Source organism: Diadema antillarum, unplaced genomic scaffold, assembly GCF_040938485.1.
Source record: "Diadema antillarum isolate AM-2024a unplaced genomic scaffold, OU_Dant_1.0 scf00000195, whole genome shotgun sequence".
In the NCBI taxonomy this organism is placed as follows: domain Eukaryota; kingdom Metazoa; phylum Echinodermata; class Echinoidea; order Diadematoida; family Diadematidae; genus Diadema; species Diadema antillarum.
The window spans coordinates 319,160-332,357 of NW_027271084.1; the positions used below are offsets into that span (position 1 = coordinate 319,160).

The 13,198-nt window shown below is 38.2% G+C and overlaps 1 protein-coding gene across 1 annotated transcript in view; it reads left to right on the forward strand.

Annotated features, from left to right (window-relative positions):
* Nucleotides 1-13,198, forward strand: part of LOC139723597 (pikachurin-like) — a 152,410-nt gene that overhangs the window by 124,618 nt on the left and 14,594 nt on the right. Inside the window, exons 5-7 of the mRNA XM_071634831.1 lie at nucleotides 9,154-9,298; nucleotides 9,834-10,032; nucleotides 10,779-10,904. Coding sequence (XP_071490932.1) covers nucleotides 9,154-9,298; nucleotides 9,834-10,032; nucleotides 10,779-10,904 — 470 coding nt within the window. The remainder of the gene's footprint in view (nucleotides 1-9,153; nucleotides 9,299-9,833; nucleotides 10,033-10,778; nucleotides 10,905-13,198) is intronic.

Consider the following 13,198-nt stretch of genomic DNA (forward strand, 5'->3'; position numbering starts at 1 on the left):
TCCTCAAAGATTGTAACTACAATAAGGCAGGCCTACTGGACAGAAATGACGGCAGCTGCATTTTCAATCGTGTTCCTTTTGAGATGTTCATCTGTCCTCCGCATTTCATGTCTTAGCATCCTTCGCAACAAGATGCGGGGATGCCAGTACTCTAAGCATTGTAAATTGATGGTAGCAGACTGCAGCCTCTATGCAAATTAGTGTCCAATTAGAAGATGTCACTCGCAGACATCGCGTGTGGGGAGAACACACAAAGAAGCAGCATTGTATCAGGGCCCGATTACATAACATGCTATTGATGTAGAGCCATCTGATTCGGAATAATTGATTTCAGGTGGACATGGAAGAGATGGCGTGTTTAAGAGGCTGTGAAATCGGTCAGACAAAACCATTGTTGCTGACTAAGTACCTATTTTCTGCTGTCTGTCAAACCTTTGTGTTATTATGATGGTCAGATCTGGTAGTCAATATGAAGTGTGGGATAGCTATGGGACATTAATGATATGCTTGAATAGACAGATTATTAATCTAGGGTCTCTATCAGTGCAACATGATTAATTTTCATCCATGCTTTACAGGAGAGTGAAAAAAATGTGTGTAGGCCTTATTGTCTGTTGTTGATCTGATTCAAAATAAGCCTGGTTACCTGGATTTCAAGCAATGATCAGTGATATTCTAAAACTTTTGGTCCATTGTGCTTTTTCGCTGGGGTCATACATCTAAAATCTTTCTGCCAAAATAAGGTGACTTGATCAGGATTCAAGTTTCTTTTACAACAACTCCTTACTTAAGATGATTCTTTAGTCTGATTGTGTTTTTGGTGAGTCTTTTTTCTTTTCAGTTGCAAATTGAGTATCTCCCTCAAAACTTCATTTAGAGTTCAAAACTGTAATCAGAGTCTTGAATGCTCATTATTTGAATCGTGAATGAATTATGCACAAATAGGTTATTTCCGACCATGATGAATAGCTATACTTTTATAAGTATTTCTGAACAGAGAATAATCAGTTAAGTCAAAGACTAAAGTCTTGTGCTTTTCCAGTATCATCATCAAACTATAGATGATACAGCAAATAATGATCTGGCTCTGTGTAGCATACTGGGTTAAAATTCTATTCACCTAAAAAAAAAGGAAAAAAAGACTTAATGCATCCCAAATATGGATTGATTCTGACAATTATGATTTTACTGAATCAAATAGAGTAGTGCCACAATTCACAACTACACCCATGCAATGAAATAAACCAAAATATATAAGAGATTAGATCAAACGATATATTCCCTACTTTCTTTTCTTACCCCATAATGATACTTGTTACCTTTTCTGAATTGTCTCAGTCGGCAGAGTAGATAGTAAAGTCATGAAGAGCAGTATGAAGTATTGCCTCATTATTGAAATTTGATGCCAAGGCTTGCAATTTAGCAGGGTGAGGGAGAATCAGGCAAATGGTCAGTGTTTCACATACACCAGAAAACTTAAAGGGATGGTACAGTATTGGTGAAGATGAGAATTGGGCTTTTAACTTTTTGCGAGATACCAAGAAAACACCTATGAAATAGTACAGAGCATACCATTTTAAGAGGAATTCAAAGTTTATTTGATGAAAATCGGGTTTGGAATGACTGAAACATCCAAAAACAAAGCAAAACAAAGCGATCGTAATAAAGTGTGGGTCCCACACTTATTAGAATCGCTCTGTTTTGGATATCTCAGCCATTTCAAAACCGATTTTCATCAAATAAACGTTGAATTCCTCATGGAATTACATGCTCTTTCAAATTTCATAAGAGGTTTCTCATTATCTCACCAAAAAATGTTAGAAACCTGAAATTAGGTCTCAACCAAAACTATATGATCCCTTTAAAAGATTTATAAACCAGGAAAAGATACCAGAAGTTCATCTCCCTTTTCTGAGGCCCTGCGGATATGTACTCCCCCTCATGTGGAAGACCGAAACCTCTCCGCCCCGCGAGTACCCTTGGGCTAGAGGAACATCCGTCATCACCATTCCAATGTCAAGGGGAACCTGCCTGGTAGAGGGGCTCCTCTTCTCCGCAAGACCAATTAATCATGGCATTGTGACACCACAATTCATTAGCGGGTTCGTTGGCAAATGAGGAGTTGCCATTGTCAGTGCTTGCGCAAAGATGGGAGGGGAGAATGGCAGTAGGGCAGGCAGGGCAGGCGAGGGCACTGGTGTAATAAGGTGCCATTATTGGGGAGTAGTAATAAATCTTGTCCAAGTGACAATAGAGGGGGCCCCCTTTTCCAGTGTGAAAGGATATTGTATTCAACTCATTTTAGTAGAAGGCATTAGATATGATTAGGAAAGTGAGTTTGAAAGATGGGATTTTGATGTCTGATTTACCAGAATGAATATCATGCTTTCAGCCCCAATCTGTGGAAATTTGGACTTTGTTACCTGTGTCAAACATGAATAAACTGCCTATCATTGCCCCCCCCCCAAAAAAAAAAGTATCTACATCAGATTTTTTGGACCAGTCATCAAGTGTTAGTACAACTCTGACAAATTTCTTTTCCGATTTTGTAGATTTTGTGAAATTTGTTTTAAAAGGGAAAGTAATTAGATGGGAATTGCTCTTATTTTTAACGAAAAGGACCTCTTGGGAAGTACAATATTTCTAATCATAACTTTTCAATGTTAGCCATCTACTTGAAGAGGTTTAGGACTCAGCTTAAGCTGTTTACTAGAATAAATGATAATGGCCATCAGTTGCAACTGATTCATTTTCCAGGCAGATCATGTCATTCCATCTTCTTGTTTTTAAAACTTGCACTGTGGTATTTATCAAAGACATGTACTGTAACCCTTTGGGTCAAAAATCCACTCACTCATTTTATGTGGACTGTTTATTTGGCTTGACATGTAAATTTATAGACGTGCTCAAGTGTGGACCAATGCTACCTTTAATGCCTATCGGAGAATGACGCCACTGATGGCATGAATGATATTGAAACTGTTTCAGAGCTAACAATGTGTTCGTAAATCTTCCCGTTCTCAACTATCAAACTGGTGAATATGACACTCGATACCCCTTCATGATTTTGTTATAGAAAACTGTCATTGACATCAAAATCCACTACAGCTTCTTGCCAGGATTATGCAGGAGATCCCTGTGCTTTTCTGTAGCTATATGTAGATAAAGAAAATCTATGGTAGCTGAGAAGGAAAAAAATACAGAGGAATAGCTGTTTAGACTGTAATTGTGTGGGAGTGCTTTATCAGGTTGAATTCTATTAGCATTGACAGTGCCATTCAAGCTAAGTGAGGGATTAGTATGAAAGAATATCGGTACCACGCTTTCAGACAAATAGAATGCGCTCTTTGAATTGGGTCAGATTTGAGGATTGGCTGCTGCAGAAATGAAGAGAATCGAGGATTGTGATTCAGTATTGCCTTTCAAAGTGGCGGGTGCATGACCTCCCGTATTGAGCTCGAAATTGGTTCATGATATTCTATTTACTTTGCTTAATCACATTATGGGATGATTAATACTCCAGTCATCATTGAAGTCAGGTATGTTTTGCGTACCTCCCTGCAAAACGGACATTTTGATATCAGTAATTTTTCATTCTCCTGTCTAAATGTTTTTATTGTACCTCCTATATCATTTTCACTGTACTAGAATGTCTCGTTATCACAACCATCTCCTCTCCATATTTCCTCTGAAAATGCGTCGTTTGTCCAGAATTTGCAATTATATAGTTTACTAGCCTCTCGAGTAAATATAATGTGAATTTGTAAAATAGTGTAATGTTGCATTGCTGGGTGTCAGATGTCAATTTTCTAAATCATTTAATTCATTTATTTCAATTGGATATAAATTTGTTGGAATTTATTTGACCCTGTCAAACCCTCATAGGTACTGGTACAAATTAGAGATTTGATTATGAACATCATCTAAAATGGTTTCTAGGCAACAGTGTGTGAATGCCTACATAGCAGTAGAAACTGTGCAACGTTCATCATATGTCAAGATTGGCCCACTACTATGGAGCTGCACAAGTTTACCCATTCAGGGGGCATAATCTCGTATGAGACGAATTTTAACTGCTCTGTTGCCCGCTCGGCTAGCTGTGTACGTCAGAAGACATTAAATGCAAGCGCAATTGATTGCATATCTGTCGGCACGTCAGTGTTGTACAGTGAACTCTTTAGGGGCCCCATATGGGAGTAGAGTCCTTCATTCAAACATCTCAATCCAAGGTGAAGAACTTTTTGAGGATGAGCGGCGTAAAAAGATGATGGCAGCACGGCGGATCAATAAAAATCCTCTCCCCAGCTCGTTCGTGGAGAAGCTTCGGGATGTAATGTGTTTGGGAGTATTATCCTGGTGTTGGAATCATCACTGTTTAAGGAAAGAAGGGGGGCGGGGAGGGGGTGTGGGGTGGGCAGATAGGGGAGGTTTCTGTAATACCAAGATGACTACAGTCTGATGAATCAATATGAAATCATTGTCTGACCAGTCTGGAGAGATGGGTTGTTGAAATTTGTTCATTTAAAGCTCCATGACTGAGGGGGAAGCTCCAGTGACTCAAACTATATGACATTACTATAATGCATCAACAAAGATCCCTTTCACCTTAGTGTTTAATTTGTGTGTTATGTTATGTTATGTTATGTTAGGTTAGGTTATGTTAGGTTAGGTTAGGTTAGGTTAGGTTAGGCTAGGTTAGGTTAGGTTAGGTTAGGTTAGGTTAGGTTAGGTTAGGTTAGGTTAGGTTAGGTTAGGTTAGGTTAGGTTAGGTTAGGTTAGGTTAGGTTAGGTTAGGTTAGGTTAGGTTAGGTTAGGTTATATTATGCTATGTATTGCTATGAAACATGTAACATCACATCACATTATGTTACACTACATTTTGATAAGTTACAAGGTTATAGTAGGTTAGGTAAGGAAAGGTCATATCAGCTGAGGTCAGCTAGGTCAGGACAGGTCAGGTTCGGTATGAAAAGTTAGGTCATGTTTTGTGGTTTTAGGAGGAGGAGAAAATTGGAGTCAATTATGTGACTTTTATAATCTCACATAGACCTTGAAAAATTGTGACAAATAATGTAGGAAAAAAGAAGCTGTTTATTGAATGTTTCACACAAAAAAGGAGCTTTTTACATGTGCATGTTAGATTTGGTTCTATAGTATTCTGGTCAAATTGTGCATGGTGATATTTAGTTCAGACTGAGAAGAAATGCTAGAATTGAAGATTCATTCATTGGCCTCCATGCTGCCACAAAATTCCAATATACTGACAAGAAGGTGCATGTTATATTGCATGTCTTGACTAAATTCTTCTTAAAAATAATTTGAAGATGAAATTTGAGTGTCAAAATGGGAGAAAAAAAAAGATGCTAACATCTGATGTAAAGCACCAAAAGTTACACCATTGTTTATTCACTTGCACCAAAAATGAAATCAAATCAATCGCAATTGTAGAATTTTGTCTTTTTTTGTGTGTGGAGGTTCTGTGGTAACTAGTCACATTTACTGCCCTCCAATTTGCTGTAGCTAACTGATGATTAAGTTAAAGGGTGCATATGCTAGACTCTGATATATATCCCCAGAAGACTGGGTGCTCTTAAAAGACATCCTATTCATTCAGATTAGACAAAATAGTGAGATTAATTTCCCTGAAAAAAAAGAAAGAAAGTGAGATTTAAGGGCATCCTAGATCAGACCTTTGGTGTTTCTCTTAAATCTTTTGACAGTAGGCAACGAAATCTGTGCGGAAGTCTTTGATTTTTTACTTAGCTAGTATGAACTAATGGAGTTTGTATCATTAATTTTCTCCATCTGTTTGCATTCATGCCTCCAATATCTTCATCTTGTCAAAAGTGCCTTTTATCAGAAAATATGGTCGTCTCAGAGCTGCTGTCGCTTTCAATCCTGTTAGTTTGCTCCTGTGGATGAATAAAGATGGAAAATGTTGCATCCACGTGTGTTCATCTTGTTCAGCAGTTGTTTGCTCAGACATATATACCTGTTTGGTATGAAAGCTTTTTGTAAAGGCTCTTTGTCATCGGACGATTTAAAAGTCAAACTGCAGGAATCAGGATGAATTACTTTATGGTGCACACATTTTTTTTTTTTCATGCAAGATTGTTACTTTTTTTCCTGACAATTGTTCTCTAAAGAAATATTCTCTTTGAAATCTGTCCAAACAAATCAAAATGTCATGGCAGAAAAATGTATATTCTGTACCAAAGATGTTTTATGTCGGTGAATTCTTTCATATCCTCATCTATCTTCATTTTTGATAGATAGTACATTTTCATCTGTGAGCTAGCATTTCTGAAGTGATGCTAGGAAGGACAAAGCTGATTCCACTGTGGAATATCTCAGAGTATTTTTGACATTGGCACATTAGAAACATACTGTACATTTGTAATTCTGTTGCATCATATTTACAATTGATTCTTTTTTCATATCCAGTTTGACATTGTATAAAGAATACATTTCTTTTTACTGTGATACAATTTTGGGATATTATGAATGATTCTCGAACATTTTGAAGAAAGATGTGTGTATAGTAGATAGACTATACGTATCTAAGCATGCTTAATTCTTTAAAGGGATGGTATGGTTTTAGTTGAGGTTCAGGTTTAAACTTTTTGTGAGATTATTAGAAACCACTTATATTAAATATGAAAGAGCATGCAATTCTAAAAGGAATTAAAAGTTAATTTGATGAAAGTCATTTTTTAAATGGCCGAGATATCCAAAAAACAAAGTAAAACAAACTTATCTCAACAAAAGATTAGACCCACCTTTCATTAGGATGTTTCGTTTTGTTTTGTACCAGAATATCTCAGCCATTTCAAAAGCGATTTTCATCAAATAAACTTTTAATTCCTCTTAGAGTTGCATGCTCTTTTAATAGGATTTCATATATTAAAGGGGTTTCTAATTAGACATCTCACAAAAAGTTAAAGCCTGGAAGCCCCATCTCAACCAAACTCAACCAACCTATACCATCCCTTTAATATATCTATTTTTAAGAGGACTCCAGCTCTCCCTTTTTTCTCTATTGACCGATTTGGGTTCGTTGAGGGCAGCAGACATTTTGTGGCACTGGGCGCAGCCATGAGGTGTCTTAGCCGACCCCCCCTCCTCTTCCCCACCCCAAGGGCAACATGTTTATCGCGCACTTGTAACAAAGGTTCGCGCACTAAGCAAGCATTCGCGCACTCATTACGACACGCCCATTGGCTAAAACAACCATGCATCAGTTTTTCATTCCGTGCGCGGAAGGGGGTGGGGAGAGGGGAGAGGGGGTCGGCTAAGACACCGCGTAATGGCGCTGCCCATGCCAAAAATACACATAGCGCGTCACAGAATCGGTCAATATCTCCCACCCTTATTTCTGCTTCTTTCCCTCAGTCTTCTCTCCCTCTCCAAGTCCCTCTTAGTATCTCTCTTTTTCTTCCCCTCCTCCCTTCCTCTTCAGTTCCTTTCCTGGACAAATATAATATAAACTATTGAAGTGTTGTTTGCAATTTTAAAATCCCTTTTAATATCAGTTGGGTACACGTTTCATCTTTTCATGTAACATTGTGCAATTCAGTCACCGACTCCAATACCATTGAAATAAACCCTTAATGAATTGAATTAAATCGATACAGGCTGCCTTTGAAAAGGAGGGGCTTATAGAGTTCCTTCCATGTAATTTTACAGTCCTGCTTTTCTAAGGATCCGAGTTGTTGTTTTATACTTACCTTTTTTTTTTAATTCTCTTTCAATTTTGTTCTCCCTACTGAGCGCAGGAAACTTTGTCCAGTTATTGCCATATAATGTTCACATGAAATGAGTTTGTAGTGTCTTTTTATTTGTCTTTTAGTTCCTGTAGCTTTCTTCAGTCATACATATTTTAGGAGGCCAGTTTGACCTGCACCAGAAACATTCAAATTTCTTCCAACTTTCCGTCACATTTTAGTGTCAACAATTTAAAACAATCATAACTGAATTCAATGTTTTTTCTTAGGATGAAACAAGATAATTTCTAAATAATAATAAAAGAAGAAATACACATGATTGACAAAGATCTACCTCCGTATATTGAACTCTTGAATTGATTATGCTTAAGTCCCACATAATGGCATCAAATTTGGACTGAATCCTTTCATTCCCCCTCCTAAATATTGCACACACAGTTATTTTTCAAAATGTTACATTTCTTTGCTCTGGAACCCGCAAAAATTACTCTGGAAATTTAGGCTTATTTTCCTCCAGATTTGGAGAACTATGGCAAAATAGGATAAGGTCATAATTGGGATGAGATATCAATTTCCTGCTCCCATTCTATTATCCCATTAAGAAGCAAGTGGAATTCAAGGGAACTGTTCAGAAACAAAGAAAAAGTTTGTCAAAATAGAATTTAAAAATATTTCCAATCACAACCAGGCAGAAAAACGCATCAATTGATCATGAAGTTCTTATTTCAGGATGCCATGCCCCTATATCTTGCAAGTCAGGTTTCAAATTCTGCTTACAAAACAAACAAGGAAAAAACCAGCGAGACCATATCTATTTAGTGTCTACGCTTAGAGATACATGTACTCTTGCAGCTTCTTACCGAGTCCTGTATAATTTTACCGTTATACAAATTTTCCATGTATGGGTATATTTTGTGAGTTGGCAGTTTTATCTCACAAGTATGATGGGAGTAAAATAAGAATTGAAATTGAGATTTGGCTCACATGAATCGAAAGTGCAGTCAAGATTTAATGTCGGGGTACAAGTTAGGTAAAAAATGTGGAAATGGAGATTTCAGGCACAAGAAATGGAGCATATTATGGAGAGCAAATGTAACTGAAAATAATTTTTAATATCCTCACTCAGTAATGTCATTTATAAACATCGTATTTTAGTTTCCTTGTTTGTGTACATGTGTCTGTGTATGTTTGTATGCTTTTGTGTTATGCCTGTGATGTATGATTGAGAAGTGTTTGTCTACACTTGGAACACATATATCATAGAGAAAATGCCGATTATATCATGAATGAAACTGCAAATCATTTAATTAATAGTAGACTGTATTGATTGTTAACATGAAACTTTTCTTCAATTTCACTGTCATTCTTTCTGTTACTCTCTCCATGTTGTTTTGTATACTTCATTTCTTTCTTGTTTTCTTCTGTCCAGATATGACTGTGGACAGGGTGCGGCCATCATCACCAGCACGACGTCTGTCACTCCCAACAAGTGGCACACCCTGAAGGTTGGGCGGAGCCTCCGCAAGGGGTGGCTGCAGCTAGACGATGCCCCCATCGTAAAGGCCTCCTCTCCTGTGAGTCAGCAACTGGGAACCCCCTCCCCCTCACCCCACCTTGTACTGGAAAACCAGAAACATTAAACATATATGAACTGGAGCTGACAGCATTTTTTTCAGGGCATGAAACTATGGCATACAGTGTTTTACCACTGACATTCACTGCATTTTGCAGACAAAAACTTGTGTGTGCATTTTACTGAAATTGCAAATGTTGCCTCCCAGTAAAGTTTGCAAAAGGTGCGTGCGTGTGAAAATTCTGGTTTTACAGTAGTTGGCATCAAGGCATTGTAGTTGGGTACTTTGTATACAAAGCTTTGCAGATGCATTTAATCAGGATATTTTATTACAGAGTTTTACAAGATTCAAGCATAACCTGCTCTCTCATTGTCAAGTTTTTAAAAGTTTGGCTTGAGTGGAGCAAATTAACTGCAAAGTGGATGACATTCTGATACTCTGTCCAAGCAAACATACCACATTTACTCCAAACTGAACCAATATCCAAGATAAAGTCACCCAATGATGACCTCCTCTGACCTCTATCGTCCTACAGGGCGTTTTCTCTAAGGTGACAGTCAGGGGCGATCTCTTCATCGGCGGTCACAACACGTCGGAAGACTTCCGGGACGGCCTGAGGGTCAAGCACATGTTCAAGGGCTTCAGGGGCTGCATCGAGAGCCTCTTCCTCAACAACCAGGAACTGGACCTGCGGCCCCACCCCAAGGGAGCCATGGTCGATGGCCACAACATTGGTGAGTGACCCTCAGATTCGTTCATCGTTTAAAATAGTGTCATACTGTCACAGAATTTGGGATTATTGCCTCCATTATAAATCCTAAAATATTACAGTTCATGTTTTCTTGGTGGAGAGTCTAGCTGTTGCGTCCAGAATGACTTGAAGTTGGCAATACACTTTTTGTAAAGATGGGAAAACATACAATAGGCGAAATCTTTGAGCCTGAACCTGTCAAAAAACAAGATGCAGCGTGACTGCCACTTTGATGTGTATTAGGATTGTTTTGCATTTGGAATGTTACCCCTGTGTACAGTTGCTTGTTGTTGTTTTTTTGCCATTAATGCTACACAAGCATACCTGCATATTTATTTCTGGAGTTGTTTTTCGTGAATCTGTAGTGAGCTCATATTGAATCCAATAAAGAGCACTAAAAATGGCAATTTACATGCAATAGTTTTATCAAAAGAATCCCAGTCATCTGTTTCTTTTTGAAAATATTGATGATGCAAGTGTCATAATTACTATCATCTTCTCATTCTTATCATCATTATTGTATTGGTATCCTTACAAGAAAAGCAAACAGAAAGATTCTTCGCCAAACTTGCGTCACAAAAGTACATCACAGTGTATAATGCAAAGTCATCTCATCAGCGCATGCTTGCCTTGGGAGGTGGAATATTTTCTTATTTTTGGATTCTTTGATTTGTAGGGTATTTGATCAATTGTAACTTTAAAGGTCAAAGTTCATCCTTTGCTTCCCAGGAGAGTGCAGTGAAGGGGTGTGTCAACATCAGGTGTGCACCAACGGAGGGTCCTGCATCGTAAGGTCGGCGGATCAAGCCATGTGTCTGTGCCCGTTGGGAACTCGCGGCTCGGTCTGCGAAGATGGTGAGCTTGCATGATTCCATCTCAGGCACAATGACCATGATAATACTTGCTCAAGATTTGCAAAGGACTTGATGCAGAATTTACTACTTTAAAGGAATTGATTTATGGCTGATACTGTTTTGACCCTTGTGTGAACATGAAAAAATAGCTCCCTGTTAGTCATTTAATCATGAACATGCTTTACTTGCATGCATCATTTCCTTTGTTAGAAAGATGCATATCATCCTTACATCCTTTATAGGGAATACATTGCAATGTGAAGTATGAATATGAAGAGTGTTTTGTCACCATGTGAAGATGTTTTATCTTGTTTAATATAAACTCTTTCATGACTGTTGACACATTTAAAATATCTCGTACCAAAACTGAACCCCCTCCTCCCCTAAAGAAGAAAGAAGAATTTTTTGAAGAAAAAAAAATCATGTGCATGAAAAGATAGCATTCTTAGGAACCAAGTGAAGGTTCCGCAAAAGGGAGTGACAAATGCAAAATATTTTTTCTTTCTGCAATGACACATGGCCTTTACCTGATACAGACCACCTACTTAGCTATTTTGTTGTTGTTTTTTTGTTAGCTTTCATCTTTCTCTGCCCTGTCTGGAACTCTTTTCTACCACCTATATTCCCTCAACCTTATCCACCCGTACTATCTCTCCCTCTCTCTCTCTCTCTCTCTCTCTTTTCCTCCTCACCCCCCTCTCCTTTCTCTAACTCTTTCTCTTTTCGATCTCTATTCTCCACCTTTATCTGCACAATATTCATCATCAGGAATGTTTTTCTTTTTCATCACACTTGATGTTCCATATATCTGCCTCTGTCTCATCTATGACCGTTTATTTCTCTTCATATGTTACGGTTTTGGTATCTTTATCTCTTTTTTCTTCTGCCTCTCTCATTCTGGCTTCCATTAAGTTGTCTCTATTTATGTGCATCTCCATCTCCATCTCTTTCTTCATCTGTCACTTTATTTTTCTCTCTCTATCTTCTTCCTCCTTTTCCCCCATCATCTCTCATTTTGTCATTCTCTCGCCTTTCTCCCCCCTCTTTCTCTCGCTACACCTATTCATTCTTTCCGCCCTTCTTTCCAATTCAGCCATTTTCTTGGTGATTTGGGAGGGCTACAGTCAATTGCAAACACATGTGGTGTTTAGGGAGGTTTTCCTTTCATTCCGTCCCTGGGTTAATTTTGCCTCCAGTGTTGTTGTTTTCGCGAAGGGTAAGTTCGGGGGTCCAGTATCCAAAGTGGGTATTGTCACGGAAACGTATGTAAGCATGTATGTGTGTGTGTGTGTGTGTTCCTCCGTCTTCTCCTTCACATGTAGTTTGTCTGTGACCCCAGAAAAGGGCACTTTTTTTTTCTTTCTGTATGGTTTATCAGCAACTCTCCTGGAAACTCTGCATCTTGGAAGTCACTTGTTTGTGACTTGCAGCCAAGTCCTGGAAGAAATAACCATGACCACCTGTAGCTAGAACTACCTTGCTCTTCCAATGTCTTCTTAGGGATGTTCTGAATACATCACGGTTGCTATGAGGGGTTGCTAAGGGTGGATGATTGGATTGATTTCAAGAGATGCTCTTTGCAGGATATATACCATTTTCAGCAGTATGGTGGGAAACTTATGGTGCAGTTGGATCAGAGGCTTCACAGTATTTCTCACTAGGGCCAATAATTGGGACCATTAGTTTGGGATGGTCTCACAAACCACAATACAAAATAATGCTAAAAATATCATTTGTGTAAGACAGATCATATCACATGAAATGCTACAGAGTGTTGAAATTGATTGGGTGATAGTTAACCTACGATCAGTAATACAGAAGTGTATGATACACTGTGTATCATTGTCTTTGGGTACAGTGTAGGTCACTAAATCTTGATAGCAAATAATATTAAGCAAGAATCAATGTTTTTGAAAATATGTTATTTCTGACAGAGAGACTAAGGAGAAGTTTCATATAAAATCAGACAAGGATGATAGCACAACTTATGACCCCTGTTTAAGAAAAATCAGTTGCATTTTAACTTTAACATTTATGGAATTTTATGGAAATTTTCTTAGATGGCTCCAAGAGAGCTGGGGAAATACCATTTTGAGTTTCATTTTTGTTCAAACCCTTGAACATCAATGAAGTGTCTGCTTTATAGTGGGGCAGATATGTGAAAAAGATGCTCACATCTGGCGGAAAGTATGAAATTTTGCATATAGGGGTATTTTGAGGCGCTGATTTCAAAAATTGCCGGATCCAAGAGGTCTGACAACGGGGTTGGCCGCCATTTTGAATTCCAATATGGCC